We start from the raw sequence: 16,027 nt of genomic DNA, 5'->3' as shown, positions 1-16,027 counted from the left end.
AAACATCAATAGAACAGAATAGAACATATTATAATGCCCTTGAAAGGTACTAAATCCTGCTTACAAATACAGTAAATTCACACAATCATAAGTTAGATATCAACATAACCAAGTTGAGAAACTCGCCTATACTACCAAAACACATGAATTCTGAGGGCAAATGCAAACTGATTAGGCTACTGATGATGCATGGATTAAGAAACTTCAGCAATCAGTTCTACTTTGTTTTTCAGGTTTTCTTTAGCTCAAAACATAAATTTACAGCAAAAGCAATGGGAACAAAAAATAATAATAACAATCCACTAGCTTTAGATTCTTGGTGTTTCTAATGTTTAATGGCCTCATCTGAAGGTGATGATGGAAAATATAAGTAGAGAGAATATTTCGTCGCTCAATTGTAAAATAAAGAAAAAGCAAATGACAAAGAATGAGCAGCAAAACATTAGAACCCGGGGGGAACCACACAAGTAAAACATAAAAAAGAGAGAGGTCAGTATCAGTTCACAAGTATAGCCCAAACTATGAAAGTCTAGCAACTCCAAACCCTCAAGGCCTACCCATGCAGGATGGCCATGCTGTAGATATAAATATATATCCATTCTTTTTTTTTTGTCCATTCAATCAGGCTTACTCCTACGCCGCGTTTAGAATGTCCTCTAAACTGAGTGGTGATCGATGACTGAGCTGTGGCTAATGTAACTTAGGTTTGGGGTGGCTTCAATAATTATTGGTCCAATTTATTTGTGCATGCTGTGTCGGTTGATAAACACCAGCAGGAGGGGCTAGCATTTCGACAGCCCCGGCTACAGTCTGTGACTGCTGCAGCAAAGGGTGGACAGAACCAGCAACTGCCGGTGTTGGGGGATACATACCGCTGAAGGCACCATGCCCAGCCTGCGCTGGCGTAAATGTCATGTGCTGTCCCTGAGGAATGTTGTAGAAAGAGCTAGCTTGAAGCGAAGAAATGTCACGTCCAGGTGCAGGAATCCAGACCGGTGGGCCTTCGCTCTGCTCGAACAAAAGTAGAAACAAGGCCAAGATGAGTTGATGCATAATGATTGAATGTAGGCACGTAAAAGGGGAAAAACATTTTCAGTATGGTAATTCTACAAAATGAAATGCATAAAGCAACCAACACAAATATGTAAAAATAATGAAAGAAAATCTTGATTGAACTTAAAAAATACCAATGAGTTGATGAAAGCCTTGCAGGGATCTCATTCAAAGAATACAGGAGATTAAAGATACTGATACACAAATCAAATAGCACATGGATATATGATGATAAAAACACAGAGGTTTTTATATACAAAATAATGGAACATTATTTTCAGAACTCCAGCCAAATTCAATATCAAGTAATCCTGATCACGTACCAGATTCATAGAAAAACCACTCAGGAAGCTTTCAGGTTAGAGGAAAGACAGAACCAAGAGCATCAAAAGAAGATGAGTCTGGTTCATGAGGCGAGACTCACACCAAATTAATGAAGACACAACATTCTTGACATAAGAGAAACTTATAAACCAGGGAGAATGAGAATACCAAATGAAGGACCAAATGAGAAATTTGACACAAACATCAATGCTTATCAGGACTGATTCATTGTGCCGAAAGAAAACATCAGATAAAATATTTTAACAAACTAAAATAAAGACAGTGGTACAGTTAACAACAAAACATTGGAATATAATGACGTCGTTGCCCTCTAGCTTATCTTGGGTGAAAATAATATTGGCATGGCTCCAAGAATAATCAAAGAAATACCACATTGGATGAGATCACCAGAAAGGCACAGCCTTCACTCACAATAGTATACCCGAGACCAGCTGCAAAATCTAGTACGGTATGCATTGTCTGTTTCCCTGTTCTTCTGATACTTCAGATAACAGATGTAGGACTCATTCTTCTTTCATTTTACCATGGCCAAGAATCTATACTTCCGTAAGCTAAAAAAAGTTGCTCTATAACAGTTCAAACAAATCTATGAGGAGCTTAGGTGTAAAGCAGCAAATGCAGACCACTGAGATTAGGAGCATAGACAGTGGCAAAATGCAAAGATTCCCATGTAGTACAGAGTAAAATTTGAACCACTATGATTAGTCATGAATTGTAAATTTATGGATCTACAGTAGCAGCATAATTAAGCAAACATACAGAAAAGCATAGAAAATACCTGTTGTCCGGAAATATAAACATTATTCTCCTTAAACTGTGATGATCCCAGTTCTTCATTGGCATTTGAGTTTCCAGTGCTAACAGCAGGAACAGAAGTATAGCCAGCCTGGGTCGAGTTATATGTTCCATAAACAGTTGGTAATCCAACAATAGTTGAATTGCCAGTGTTAGAACCAGGTTTGTATTGTGGAAGAGAGTACTTTACAGCAGCAGCAGCAGCAGGAGTTGCACCTCCAGGAGTTGGATACATGCCACCTGTAGGAGGTTGCTGAGGGAATGCAGCACCGCTCAAGAAATGGTGAACCGCAGGTGGAGGGGCATAGAATGGTGGGTAATATTGACTGTAGGGAACGTAGTTGGGAGAGTAATGAGATATATGTAACCCAGCAGGTTGACGGAAGACAGTTACTGGCTGTTGGGGAATAGCAAGAGAACCCTGCATTGTGCCTGCAGCTTGAGTTCCCAGAGGAGTTGAGCCCACTGTCGATAGTACTATGGGGTTGGTATTCTGGATTAGGAGGAAAAAAAGAGTGAGTGCATCACGATCTTGAGCAGGACAAAATAGTTGAGAGCGCAAACAAGAAAAAACATGATACATGACCATAATCAATAACCAAGACAGACCAAACAGAGGTTTATTTTAAAAAAGGTTTGTTGTAGGGGCAAACATCAAAGATAAGTGTGGAATATCTCTGCTATAAATTTATTTTTTTAAAAAAACACTCTTAAGCAGAAGGGAGGAAGATGGTATAGCAATTGTTATGTAGAAAAAGGGCTCATCATGAAATAATGGAAGTGATGCACAGGTCATAATAAGGAAATAATTATTTTTTAAGAAATAAAGAAAATAGGTGATAACCGAAAGGTTAAACACAAACCTCTTGGGAAGCCTGGCCAGCCTGAGCAGGTAGAACGGCAATGTTCCCATTGTACCTAGTGGACGCACTAGATGCAAAAAAAGGGGAGATTCGACCATCAGCATCAGGAGATGGACGATAAAATGGGTTGAAATAATTAGTGGATGGATCATAGTGTTGCTGTACCTGCATTAACAAAACAACAACACCCAACTTATTTTAGCATGAAAAATGAGAAAAGTTGAAGCAAAATGTCAGTTTCCAGCTTCGTACATCAGAAATCAGGATGCTCATCTTAAACCAATTTGCTGTCCATTTTAAACTGCAATTAGTGATAAAATTGGAACTAATTGCAGGATTGGAATCAGATAATCCATCAAGTTTTCTCCCTCCCAAATCAAATATCAACCATTTGGAATCAGAAACAAGAAGCATAAAGTTTAGTAGCACATGTGAATGTTTTTAGAGGAAAGTACTAGTTTCCTTAAGAGTCAAGAGAATATTTTTATGAAGTAATAATTAAATTTTTAATGGAAAATAGCAATTGTCACAGGAGAAACAAGAAATCAAATCACTTATTTTGCATTAATCCCCTACCTAAAACCTACCTAGAATTTTGAAATTGAATAAAGAGATTTACCCATGAGAATTACTATTGATCATTCCTTATGATAATTTGAGTTTATTATCCCTCCACTGCTAAAGGAGGAACTCACAGCTAGCTAAAACTTAAAACTGTACGTGGCACAGTCGCTGCAGCCCGTGTTGCAATGCAATTCCACTCTTAAGTTTTGAGAAGTATACAGAATAGTTCATCTTGCCCATTTCTGGGGATAGTGGAATCTAAGTCATAGATACTAGGGGTGTCCATTTGGTTCAAACTGAACCTCACCAAATAAGGATAACCCCTTTTTTTCCTTTTTGCCTTCATTGTTTGAACCAAAGCAAACTGAATAAGGTTACAAACCAAACTAAAATCACGCTAAAATTATCCAAATATTTGGCTTGGTTCAGTTTAAACCAAATTAACATAGTATTATTTTTCTATTAACAAAATCTATGTAGAAGGGGAGCCAGCCTTAACGCAACAGTAAAATTGCTGCCATGTGACCTTAAGGTCATGAGTTCGAATTGCAAAAACAACCTCTTGCAAAACGCAAAGTAAAACTGCATACAATAGACCTAATGTGATCCGATCCTTCCCTGGGACTCCACACTAGCAGGAGCTTCGTGTACTAAACTGTCCTTTAACAAAACCTATGTAACATTGGCACTATAAAACTTACGTTTGCAATTAAAATTTTAAATACATAATTATTAGAAACATACAACATTTATAATGAAGAATGATTGATATATAATTGAAGCTATTCATCACATACAGTAATGGAGAAAAGGTTCAAATTTTATCAATTACATTTTGGTTAGAATCTAAAGAATGATCCTATATATTATTTTTTCATGGATGGAAAAATGAAAAATTACAAACTATATTTTGATATTCAGCTCAAAACAATTTTCAAAAAAAAAAAAACACAAACCAAATCAAAGCCAACCAAAATTGAATTAATAAAAAACCAAACCAAAGCAAAAAAATTAATTTGAATCAGTTTGGTTTCTTGGGTTGAACCAAATAATAGGCACCCCTAACGGATACTAGTGCAAAAAATGTTCGGATGGTTCGAAAAAGTGGACAAATGTAGAATTAGGTCTACAAAATTAGGCAGAGAAAGCAAAAGTTTTTTCTATGGAACAGCTCCATAAAATAACTTATTAAATTAGTAATGCAATTGGGATGATAAATAATTGAAGTAGTGATTTTTTTAAAAAAGGTAAATGGTGTTAACAAAGATTCACTTAATACAAACTGGCCATTAGCCACCACCAGATTAGCTCCAGTATCATCCATAGAGATCAATATAATATGATTATTAAAAGAGAAGAAGGATGCCTATAAAACAACAAGTAACTTGTACTGAAACATACATCTTAAGCAATGGTATAAAGATAGTGCATGCATTTTACCAGAAAACTTGGAAGACGTGAAGCATCACGAGCCTGAGATTCTGAGCTTTCAAAAGAAGCAATTTGGCTACTAAGCTGTGGTACCAATCCTACAGGGGGATAGGATGGTGTAGACTGAACAATCAAATTCTGAGAACCTTCTGGACTGATACTATCTTCTTGATTGGTTTCGTTGTATTCTGTTTCAGGTGATGCGCTATTGGAAATAACAATTTCCTTCTTTGAATAATTATCTGTAACCTGTTCAGGTGATTGAGGATGTTCAGAAAAATCATCTTCTTCAGCAGTTGGGGATGTTGAATTGCTGCTGAAATTACAGAAGCAAACCATAATGTTAGAAGAGGAAAAACATAGTAGCAAAATTAGTATGACTGCGCATAGTCAGACAGTAAATTTCATTCGCAGAAGTATCATAAGAATACAGTTCTCCCTTATTTGTATCGATCAAGAAGCAAGGAACATTCAGCACAAAATGGCTTCTGATGTTGCAACACTTCCACACAGTGGAAAACCATAATAATAAATATAAAATCATGAGTTTTTTTCCTTATAAAAGCTTCTCATATCACACTATAATGGATGCAAACTTATGTTGTATCAATGGACTTAGTCAAATAACATCTCTCAAGTTTTAGACCACATCCAAAAATTTCTTAACTTTGCAGAATTCCCTGATTTACCACAAATAAAGAGGAGATGTTGGACAGTGCATATGCTGATGAAAATAGCAAAAAGTGCAACTAATGTATAAGAACCTTAAAGATTGCTTCTCAATAGTTTCATCAATCTCTTGAGATGGCTCGTAATGTGGTGTCTCAATATTCTCTCCTGCAAGGTCCTTGGCAACAACCATTTTAAACATGAAATTAGCATCAAAGCTTCCAAAACTTAATCCGTGTCGCTCAGATTCTGGGACCTGGAGATGGTTCGGAATAATCACATGCTGTCGGTCTGATACCTTCAGTTCTTCTACCTTCTTTGCTAGCTTAACAGAAGCACCTACTGGAGTAGCTGACAATAAGGTTGGTAATGATTGGGAAACAGCTTCAGTCACTACTGGTACTTCAGATGTGTCATTTGTCTCAGATGCCTGGGCAGGGTTTGCAAGTACTGACTTGGGTTTCCACTCTTTATTAGGAAGAGGTGCTGAACAGAAAAAGATCACTCAGTCTACTTCAAAGTTAGAAACTAAATAAATACAAATCAGATCAGAAATTTAGACAACAATATTTAATAATTGTCACACAAGATATTTTCAATGCACAATGTTAGGCCAACAAACTAAGAATTGTCCGATGATATATATAAAATCTATTGTAAGAGGAGCATCAGAACAACAAATGTGAATTACAATAAAAATCTCAAATTAAAATCAGTGTAATTAGGTGGAACAGGGGAAGCAAGGTCTCAGACTGTGCATTGTATAAGCAAAAGGAGCAAGTTCCTGAAACAGAAAAATGTTTCTCTCAGTAAAAATTTCAACACAAATGCAAACAATAGATCTCTGAAACAAAATATTTGTGGCTTGTCTAATCTGAAATTGTCCCTAGGAAAAGAAATATGAATTCACTGTATTCTGCCTCCCTGTTGTTTCAAACGTATGGAAAATCCATTTTGAATTTTCCATCTTATCAACTAATCCTCTTAAAACCACAAAAAAAATGTCCAAAAGAATATCATGATATAGGGTATGGCAGTGTGATATATCAGGAACTAGCATTAAAATGAGAGATTGGTTTTGAGTACTAAATTCTAATGGCGACCTGATGTAGAAAGCAGACCTCTGCTATATTGCAAATTCATTAAGAATGATATACTGACTTTTTGAATCCTTTCGGAATGAAAGATACAGCTCAAGACAACAACATCCAGTAGAAAGCTTAGCCGCCAGAAATTCAGTAAATACATCCAAAAAAATTGACTTCTAAAGTTAATATATCAAGAAGCACACATTCTATAAACTACTATATTTGCACAGTTAAGCTGAAAAACAATCCCCAAATAGAGCGGGGATTGATCCATCCAAGTTCAGCCCCAAATTGCATAGGAACTCTATCAACTACGAATTGCAACGCCTAACATATAATGTACACCGACCAAGGAAGTCTATACAATCATTTTCAATAAGTTAATTTGCTAAATGGAAATTTGGTTTGCAAGCCTTTGACAAACTTATTTCTGAAGCCAGTTGGACTAGCTTTCAACCCAAGGCTTCAACTGAAAAGAAACAACCTGCAGATATGTTTTCTCCGAAGAATTGAGATGATGTGTGTTTTAGTTGATTTAGTAAAATTACCAGTAAAGTTTCTACTACAATTGAACAGCGAAAAAGACTACATATACAAAAGATTACAGAAAATGAGGACAGGTCTACCTTTCTGCAAACCACTTGGATGTTGAAAACGATTGCTGTAAGTAGAGGATGGTCTACTGCCCATAGCACCAGAAAAGGATGAAGATGCAGCTTGGGATTTTTCTGTGGCTTCATCTGTTCCTGATCCATGTGGTTTGATCTGTGGGCAGGCTCATGTCAGAACAACCTTTTATACTAACATCTAATAAAGCTATAGAACAACCTAACTAGTGATCGCTACAAAATCAGATCGTTGGATCCATGTTACCTGTTTCATGGTTCCCAGTTCTGCAGGGGTGCATGTATCAATAGACACCAGCTTGTTTGAAGATAATTGGTCAATATTTCGCAGAGATTGACCAGATGCAGAATCACCGTTTGAGTCTTTGAGAGGTATTCTGGAATTTGCAGTTTTAGTGGTTACTGCATCACAAATTTCTTCTGATGGAGTGCCATTGACATCAGATCCATGAGACCCCTGAGAAGACACAGGATGTTCTATGTTGCTGGGACCATTGACAACACCAGATACAGAGCTGAAAAGGAAGAATTATTAAGAAATTTAATCAAGACTCAAGTCAATATAGTGTATTAGTGCTAGATCAAATTTTAAAATGAAGGAAAAAAGAAATATAAAAAAGAAGAATTGCTAGTAACTGACAATTTCATATAAAAGTAGAGGGAAATTTGATAGTACACAGTTTTTGTACATTTTTTTTTACTTGTTTGCACTTTACATCATATTAGCAAGAACAAATAAATCAAACTTTTCCAACTACCATAAGATTAATCTTATACTTTTTCTCCAACCTATTGCTCTTTTATCGCATCTAATTTATCTCTGTGGTACTAATGAAGATGTCCAAGAGGAACAACACATCCCAGCTGCCTTATTCCAGTAACAGCTATGAGGATTCTTGCTATTCCAGAGTCTATATCTTACATGGTGGCAGGGAACAAACTCTCTAAATCGATTTTGTCTAACTTTCATTTTGCATTGTCTTAATTAAAAAAATACCAAGTAAGACTAATTTTGTGTATCAATGTGACAATTTGAAACCTGAACTTGTTCCAGGAAAATTGTACTTGCAACATATCCAACCCAAACAGCCAACCAATGAAAGAAAGAAAGAGAAAAAAGATTTTAAATGATGATGCTACAGACCTTAGAAACACTGAATGTGAGCCAGAACATGGAAAAACTGAATGGACATACAAAATCAAGATGCCAAACAGGATCAAATTGGATTGACATCTCATGAATCAGCGAAGGAAACCAATGTTCCTCACTATTGCTAGTTAAGATGTCAAACTGATATCGTGATCTAATACTATCCCAGTTCAAATGTTCAAGGTGTTGACCTGTGGATGAGAACCAACTAGCCATAATTGTGCAAAAGCGAAATCGCTCGCCCCCAGCGCCCCCACCAGCCCGCCCCCAGGACCAACACGGTGGAGGTAAATCACGGTAACTGAGAGGTAAGATGGATGGGTGGGTGAGTTGTACCAAGATGCAGGGATTTACACCCCGCCAGCCCGGGAATCGACCCCTCACTCGTTGTGCAAGTAAACCATCCACTTACCATCTCAGCTAAGCCTGTGGGGGCAACCAACCAGCCATAATGATTTCAAGTGTGATTGTCAGATTGCAATACAGACCTTAGAAACACCAAATGTTATCCGGAACTTGGAAAAACTGAATGGACATACAAAATCAAGATGTCAAACTCTAATTGGATTGAAATCTCATGAAGCAGCAAAGGAATCCAATATTCCTCACAATTCCTAGTTAAGATGTCAAACTGGTATCGCGATTTAGTACTACCCCAGATCAAATGTTCAGGGTGTCAAACTGTGGATGAGAACCAATCAGCCATAATAATTTTAAGCAGCGTTTGCCAAGATAGTGATTCCGACCTTCGGAACACTGAATAGGGATATAGACGATCTAGATGGCAAGTATGGCCTCAATTGAACTGGAATATCATGAACCAACAATCCTATGACCGTAACTGCTCCTTGGTAGTAGGATGTCCATCCTAACAATTTTGACTAAATATTTTGTGCCTTCTAAAATTTGGCATGCACTAGAAGTGGATTATCTTTTCGATGGAATATCAACCAAGGGAAGTTAAGATCATAGGAGTTCTAAACTTTCAAGTAGAATTCATTGAAACACCAATGTACTACATAAAAAAATGCAACACCAATATACTGACTATTTTCTTCATGAATAATTTTATTATTTATGATATCGTAAAGATGCAAAATTGAAATGTTTGTAACGATTGTATATTGGAAGTCAATATAAAAAATACTAATGCTGAATATTAGTATTTTAAAACTATTTTTGTTAAACTGTAGGAACTTGCAATCCTATGCTCTAACCTTGAGAACCACTTGACATTGCAAGATAATCCTAGGTAGGATCTTAAGCCTAAAAACCATTAGTATACTCAATATGTTGCATCCTTCATATGAATATTAGCCTACAAATGAAATCAGGCTAAAAGTTTCTTCAGAAAAAACACTTTAACATGTTAAATTCTATCTCCATCACTCAGTTTTCAGTATCATGTACAAAGAAACGCAATCAATCATATTAGCATGTTGTCAAAGAAGTACTAAATAGACATAATTAACAAAAGTGAAAAAGAAACCTAAGAGCTGAATTTACAGCTTCATATACTGTTCCTTCAACACGGATTGGACTGTATTGACCAAGCTTTAGACTGTCTTCATCTGTCTAATCTTGCCCCATTGAAATATTTACTTACATAGTTACATAGGGTATAATTTTTGTAGCTAAATCTTTAATCAATAAAAATAGAACTTCAATTGAGTGATTACTTGGAATTGCACTGATTTTGTTTAAAGGCTCCAAACAGATTCAGTAGAATTTTAGATAAGCTCAACTGGTGGAATTAAGCTTCATTGACCATAGTTGATTAGTGGAATTAGGGTTTCATTGACTACAGTTGACTTTGGGCTCAAATTGGACTCAATCTTGATATCTGATTTGAACTGAATCATTTTTAAATAGGCAGGCTTCAATTGCGAACAGCTTGATGTTGATCTATCTAATGGGAAGGATCCTTTTAGTCAACTCCTCCCTCTGTCTTTTTCCTTAGCATCCATGTGAGACCAAGTGAATGACAGTAATCACACAACAACAAATGGCAAGTGGCAGAGGAGACAGCAATCATACGGTGGTAGTCTAGTGTAGGAAGATCTGATGAGTTGCTACAATGATTGAGGAGAACAAAGGATGATCAGAAAAATGAGGAAGAAATAGAAGAAACGGAGGAAAAGAAAAAAAGTAGGAAGAAAACTTGATAACTTGTCCACCTTTCCTAGATATTGTCAGCATTTGTATCGCTGAACCCATGCCCAAACTATATTACTCAATGCAGGCAATACATGATTGGAACAGGTGACAAGACAAAAAAAGAACATTTTATTGTACTAACTAGATACCCTATAACCTACAATATGTTTCACAAGAGCCAGTCAACATGGTACAGACTTGCAACCATGCTTCCATCACAGACAGCAAATAATTTCAGCATGGTAGGTGGCCTCTATTTCAGCTTCAAAAAGAAAAAATACTAAAGACAAAATTTTAAAAAAGGTAATGATCTAAACCTGCACCTCAAATTCCAAATTTTAAACTCTCTTCTTCCCTCCAACGCCAGATATTTTTTTTAAAAAAAAACATAAATAAGATTCAAGGAATCCAACTACAATATTTTATGGCAGTAAAAGGATGGAGGATCTCTAAATATGTTTCTTTCACAAAATTACAAATAACAAATCACATTAAACTCCAACTAAATAAAGGCCTCAATATTGCATAATATAAGAAAACTCTGAACAATGAAAAAAAAGAAAAATACAACCTGATATCCAGAATTAATCAGGTATACATCCTAAAATCTCAAACACTTGATGACTGATCTTATTCAATTACACATTGCAGTATCAGCAAAATAATGCATTATCCTACCTTGAGACTAGCAAGTCATTGAGAGCCAACTTTTTCTAAACGACATACCTTGATAGTGGAATTGCAGGTTTATTCTCTGTGTCAGGAGATGTGGATGAAGATGTGTTGGCTTTATCCATGCCTTGATTTAGCCCACTCTCCTTTCCTGATGTTGCATTTCTTCCACCAGCAGCATCTGGAGAATGACAAATTTTTTAGTCAATATCCAATAACTAGCAATAGAAAATATCCAATATTCAATAACTAGCAATATACTAAAGAAGGCTTTGACCAAAAAGGGTAACCAATATGTGCTTTTGAAGTACCCTTAGTGTATCCGCATGAGATGGGAAATGGGAAGAGGAATTTGAAGAAGGGTAGGACCAGTAAGTAAAGTCATTTTTGTAAAGATATTGAACACCTTAGGAAAGTTCACATTCATACTTATACATGGTTTTGAATATGAGCAACATGAAAAAAATCAAGTGCATGACAATAAGTTCATTTGTGAATACACACATAGCAAACGTCTTGATATGAAAATGTAAGCTGAATAAAGGAACCTAATGCCATCATAGAAATCTACCTGCATAGCATAAGCACTACAACATTACAAAGAATTACATACCATTAGGCAGTGAACGTGAGTAGTTTCCCCGACCTCCCCTACCTCCTCGTCCCTGCACACCAGGCCTCCACCTAGGCTCAGTGGATTCTCTGACATTCTGGTGAGAATAGTAAAACATACCAATCATGAATAATTCAACTAAGCAGAATATAACATGCCACTGATCCTGTTTAGTTTCCACATCCAATGAATACTAAATCCAAATAAGGTGATTTACAAATGCCAGACTTGCGTTCTGATGAGAATACTAAATATAGCAATCATGAATAATTCAACTAAACAGTGCATAGCATGTCATTGATCCTACTTAGCTTCCACATCCAATGAATTCTAAATCATAATAAGGTGATTTATAAAGGTCAAAAAGCAACTACAGGAGTGCACTTCAAAGAGTATCCAAGAATAAGATAAACCATGCTCTCGATCTAGCTTGCTCTAAAAGAACACCAGGAATCAACTAGAGTTAGTTGCGATTGAGATTCGAGAAATTTGGCACGAGACAAGCCTGAGTTAAATTTAAATTTTGGCTACCAATGGGATATATTATTATAACTCAGATTAGAAATTAAATTAAAGAGATAATAAGAACAAGTTAAAAATAAATAAATACATATCCCTAGTTCATGTGGTTAAACAGAGATCCAAATTATCCTCTATAATATAGACAACACAAAGAAATGACATGTCTATGCAAAACCTTGTGTTAACTAAATGTCAATGTCTTGCACTTACTAGATACTGAAACTTTGATAAATATTAATTGCTTTGGAGCAGATATGTTGCATGTGTCGTATACACATATACTATGTTTGAAAATAATAAAGGAAATCATAGATTAAGACATAAATGACAAACAAAACAATCAATATTTACCTCCTTTCTCTTGTCACGCTTCCTTTTGACCTCATGGAAAGTATCTGAAAATAAAGAAAAAACTGATTTGTTATGACCTAATACAAAGGTATACCAAAGTGCATTTCAGAAGAAATCACAAGAAATTGAGCACATAAGTATGCACATAAGTATAAACTGACAATAGAATCAAGTATAAAATACCTAACGGATGTAACCATGCCAATATTTGCAAGAAGACAAAGAAGAAAGAATGACACCGCATCTTTCTTTGCACAAATACACACATACATAAATTATCATATCGGACAAGAAGACATAACGTGCAACATATTAAAATGCCATATGGATTGCATTATCAGCTCTTTTAATTCACTCGTGTTGGGTAAATGTAAATCATATATCAACATCATGCATTCTAAATGAAACATAACATATACCTTTCACAAATTACTGGGGAATACAATAGCACTCCTTAAAGCGAGGAACAGAGCCAAATACTTGCAACTTAATAAAACAGCAAAGCATATAAAAAGTGTGATCCTGACCCTTGTGGACAACAAACAACACCGTAAAAGAACTTTAGTTGCTCCAATAAATTAATAATGCAGAACAATGCATGGCGAGCCTAGACAAATACATGCTATAGCAAGAGGAGGAAATTTTTTGGTAAAGTGATCAACTTAAACAATCATCGATATCTAAGAACAGGAAAAACAAACCATGGTTCACGTCAATATGGATTATTGTCTCATGAATAATGCCAAAAAAAGTAGAACAGAAACAATTACGACTATCAAAGCCTATTTGACAGTGTCTTCTACTTCGAACAAATATTTCTTCCAAACCCGTACAGATCAATGACTGGGCTATCATAAGAGCTACCCAGCATCGTAGGGCAAACCCAACAAATCGAGGAGAAAAAAAAAATCCCAGTCAATACCCCCAAATCTCCCACCCAATAGAACCGATCAGCGGCGCCAAAAGCGCCACTGGGGTGAACGAGATCGATCTTCCGAATGCTAATACTCGATTCGCACGATAACACCGTTACTCCAAGCAGGCCCATCCGGCCCGACAAGAAGAAGCCCGGTATGGGAGTGAGCGGAGCAGGGGAGGAGTAAAGGGGGAGGGGGCGACCTTGGAGGAGGAGCTTCTGGGCGGTCTCGTTGGGATCCATAGAGCACTCCTTGAGCATTGCGTAAATCTCCTCGTCGGTGTGGTTGCCGGCGATCTCCTTGATGTTCTGGATCGTGCGGCGCACGCCGGAGGGGATCGAAACCCTAGCGCCTCCGCCGCTCATCTTCGGATCCAAGGAAGGAGGAGGTGGAGGTGGAGGAGGAGGAGGAGGAGGGTTTAGAGAGCGAGGAGACGGAGATAGCGAACGCAGAGAGAGACAGTAGACCGCCTTTTTTCGCCCTTTTATTTTCCCTTTCGTCGTTCCGATCTTTCGCTGCGAGTGTGAGAATAGCAAGTAGGTCAAATAAGTTTGGTTTCGGGGGCCCTTTTTAAATTATTTGTCATTTTGTTGACATTGCGTCATTTCATTTTGCACCTTCAAGTGTGTCGAAACCCTCCTTACTCATTGTACTTTATAAATTTTAGAGTTATATTTAACTACTCTTACAAATTTAGATCACTCTTTTAATCATTGTTGGTCTCGTTTAATTGAGTATTATATTGATTATTTTGTTTCATTATAATAAAATCAACAGGAGCTAAGTTAGTAATGTCAATGTTCATGTATGGGCTACATGTGGCAAGGGACGTTATATAATTTATATGTGGGGAAGTATTGTTAGGGTTGTAAATGAAAGAGTTTGATGTACAATTATCTATGCTCGTTCTATATAAATATATATATATAAATTAATTAAATTTAAATAATTTATTATACTAAATAAATAAAGTTAAATATATAAATATTTAATTTATTAATATTTATAGATAACATTCATCAATCATATTCATCAACCAATAAAGCTTTTTAAATAAAAAAATAAATTAAATAAATAAATTTATATTATATAATTTAATAACTAATTATATAAGTTTAAATTATAAAAAAATTGAACAATTAAATAAATTTAAATTGAAAATTTATAATATCTCATCAAATCTAACTCAAATTAAGTTTGAATCAAATTCTGATAAAAAAAAATCATGCTAAGCAAGATTGAGTATTCAATTAAAAACAATTTGAATTGAACCGAATTAATCAAAATAAAATCAAACCAATTTTTTTTTGAACTAACCGAATTGACTGAATTTTTAAATAAAAATTGAACAAACTGAATTGATAAAATATCGATTAATTCGATTTTCAACCAAATTAACTGAAATAATTAATTTTTTAAAATATTATAAAAATTTTACCAATTAATTAGGTATTTATAAATTATAATTTTTATTTTGATTAATTCAGTTTAACCAAATAAGAAATTTTAAAATCGAAATCGAACCAAATTAATCAATTTTAAAAAAATAATCAAAATTCTGAAATAACTAAATTAAAATTTTAAATTCAATCGGTTCAATCAGTTTATTTGATTTAACTAAATTTTTTTTTACCCCTAATGTTAAACTTAAACGATTATTCTAACAATTCGATTCAAATTTAGATTTAATTTGATTTAACTGGATTGTGTTATCAAAACAAAATTTTAACATTATAAAATTTAACTCAGTTGGACTTATTTACAACTTTAAGGGTGTATTTAATTTAAATTATTTGATTACTTAATAATTACATAATCAAATTATAAGATATAAAGTATAATATAATATTATTTGATTTAACATATTCATTTGCAGAAAATAAAATATAAATAATTTCATCAATATATAGCTGTCTAATATATCAATACTTCACGATTAAATTTAAAATAAATTAAATTATTAGAATAATTATTTAAGTTTAATATTTTTTATAAGTTTAAATTTGATTTATATTATTGAGCTCTTAATTTGAATTTATTTAATTATTTTTAAAATTTTGCATTTTGATTAATAAATTTTATTACAAATCTATTTGTTTGTTTTAAGATTTTTTATTTCTTTTATTTGCAAGTTTGATAAAAGGTTGCCGATGATGATGATTTATAAAATTTGTTTGTGAATAATATAACTAATTATAACTTTAGAAAATA

General features: G+C 34.8%; 1 protein-coding gene across 2 annotated transcripts; it reads right to left on the bottom strand.

Annotated features, from left to right (window-relative positions):
- Positions 1 to 367: 367 nt before the first annotated feature.
- On the bottom strand, positions 368 to 14,324 carry LOC141822467 (GBF-interacting protein 1-like). 2 transcript variants are annotated; one of them, XM_074709921.1, is made up of 11 exons: positions 14,019 to 14,324; positions 12,900 to 12,943; positions 12,027 to 12,123; positions 11,468 to 11,594; positions 7,682 to 7,949; positions 7,435 to 7,573; positions 5,816 to 6,206; positions 5,061 to 5,367; positions 3,057 to 3,221; positions 2,177 to 2,686; positions 368 to 1,008 (listed from the first exon to the last, which is right to left on the bottom strand). In XM_074709921.1, exons 1-11 carry the CDS (start codon positions 14,179 to 14,181, stop codon positions 718 to 720), a joined length of 2,502 nt encoding a protein of 833 aa, XP_074566022.1. In that variant the 5' UTR covers positions 14,182 to 14,324; the 3' UTR covers positions 368 to 717. The 2 variants fall into 2 exon arrangements, with proteins under 2 accessions (XP_074566022.1, XP_074566028.1); XM_074709927.1 differs by having other exon boundaries at positions 5,061 to 5,364.
- Positions 14,325 to 16,027: the final 1,703 nt, after the last annotated feature.

This window comes from Curcuma longa, chromosome 1 (genome assembly GCF_044706935.1).
Source record: "Curcuma longa cultivar G26 ecotype Majalengka, Jawa Barat chromosome 1, ITB_CL_G26_1.1, whole genome shotgun sequence".
Taxonomy (NCBI): Eukaryota; Viridiplantae; Streptophyta; class Magnoliopsida; order Zingiberales; family Zingiberaceae; genus Curcuma; species Curcuma longa.
Note: the sequence above shows the minus strand (reverse complement) of the source record. Positions and strands in the feature narration are given on the sequence as shown.

Bases quoted from the DNA above. Each gene is read 5' to 3' on its own strand.
- LOC141822467 (XM_074709921.1), bottom strand. From the start codon at position 14,181: ATGAGCGGCGGAGGCGCTAGGGTTTCGATCCCCTCCGGCGTGCGCCGC. The intron at 12,944-14,018 runs GTCGCCCCCTCC...CTTTATTTTCAG, and splicing joins CCAGAAGCTCCTCCTCCAAG to ATACTTTCCATGAGGTCAAA. The intron at 2,687-3,056 runs GTTTGTGTTTAA...CTCCTAATCCAG, and splicing joins CTGGCCAGGCTTCCCAAGAG to AATACCAACCCCATAGTACT.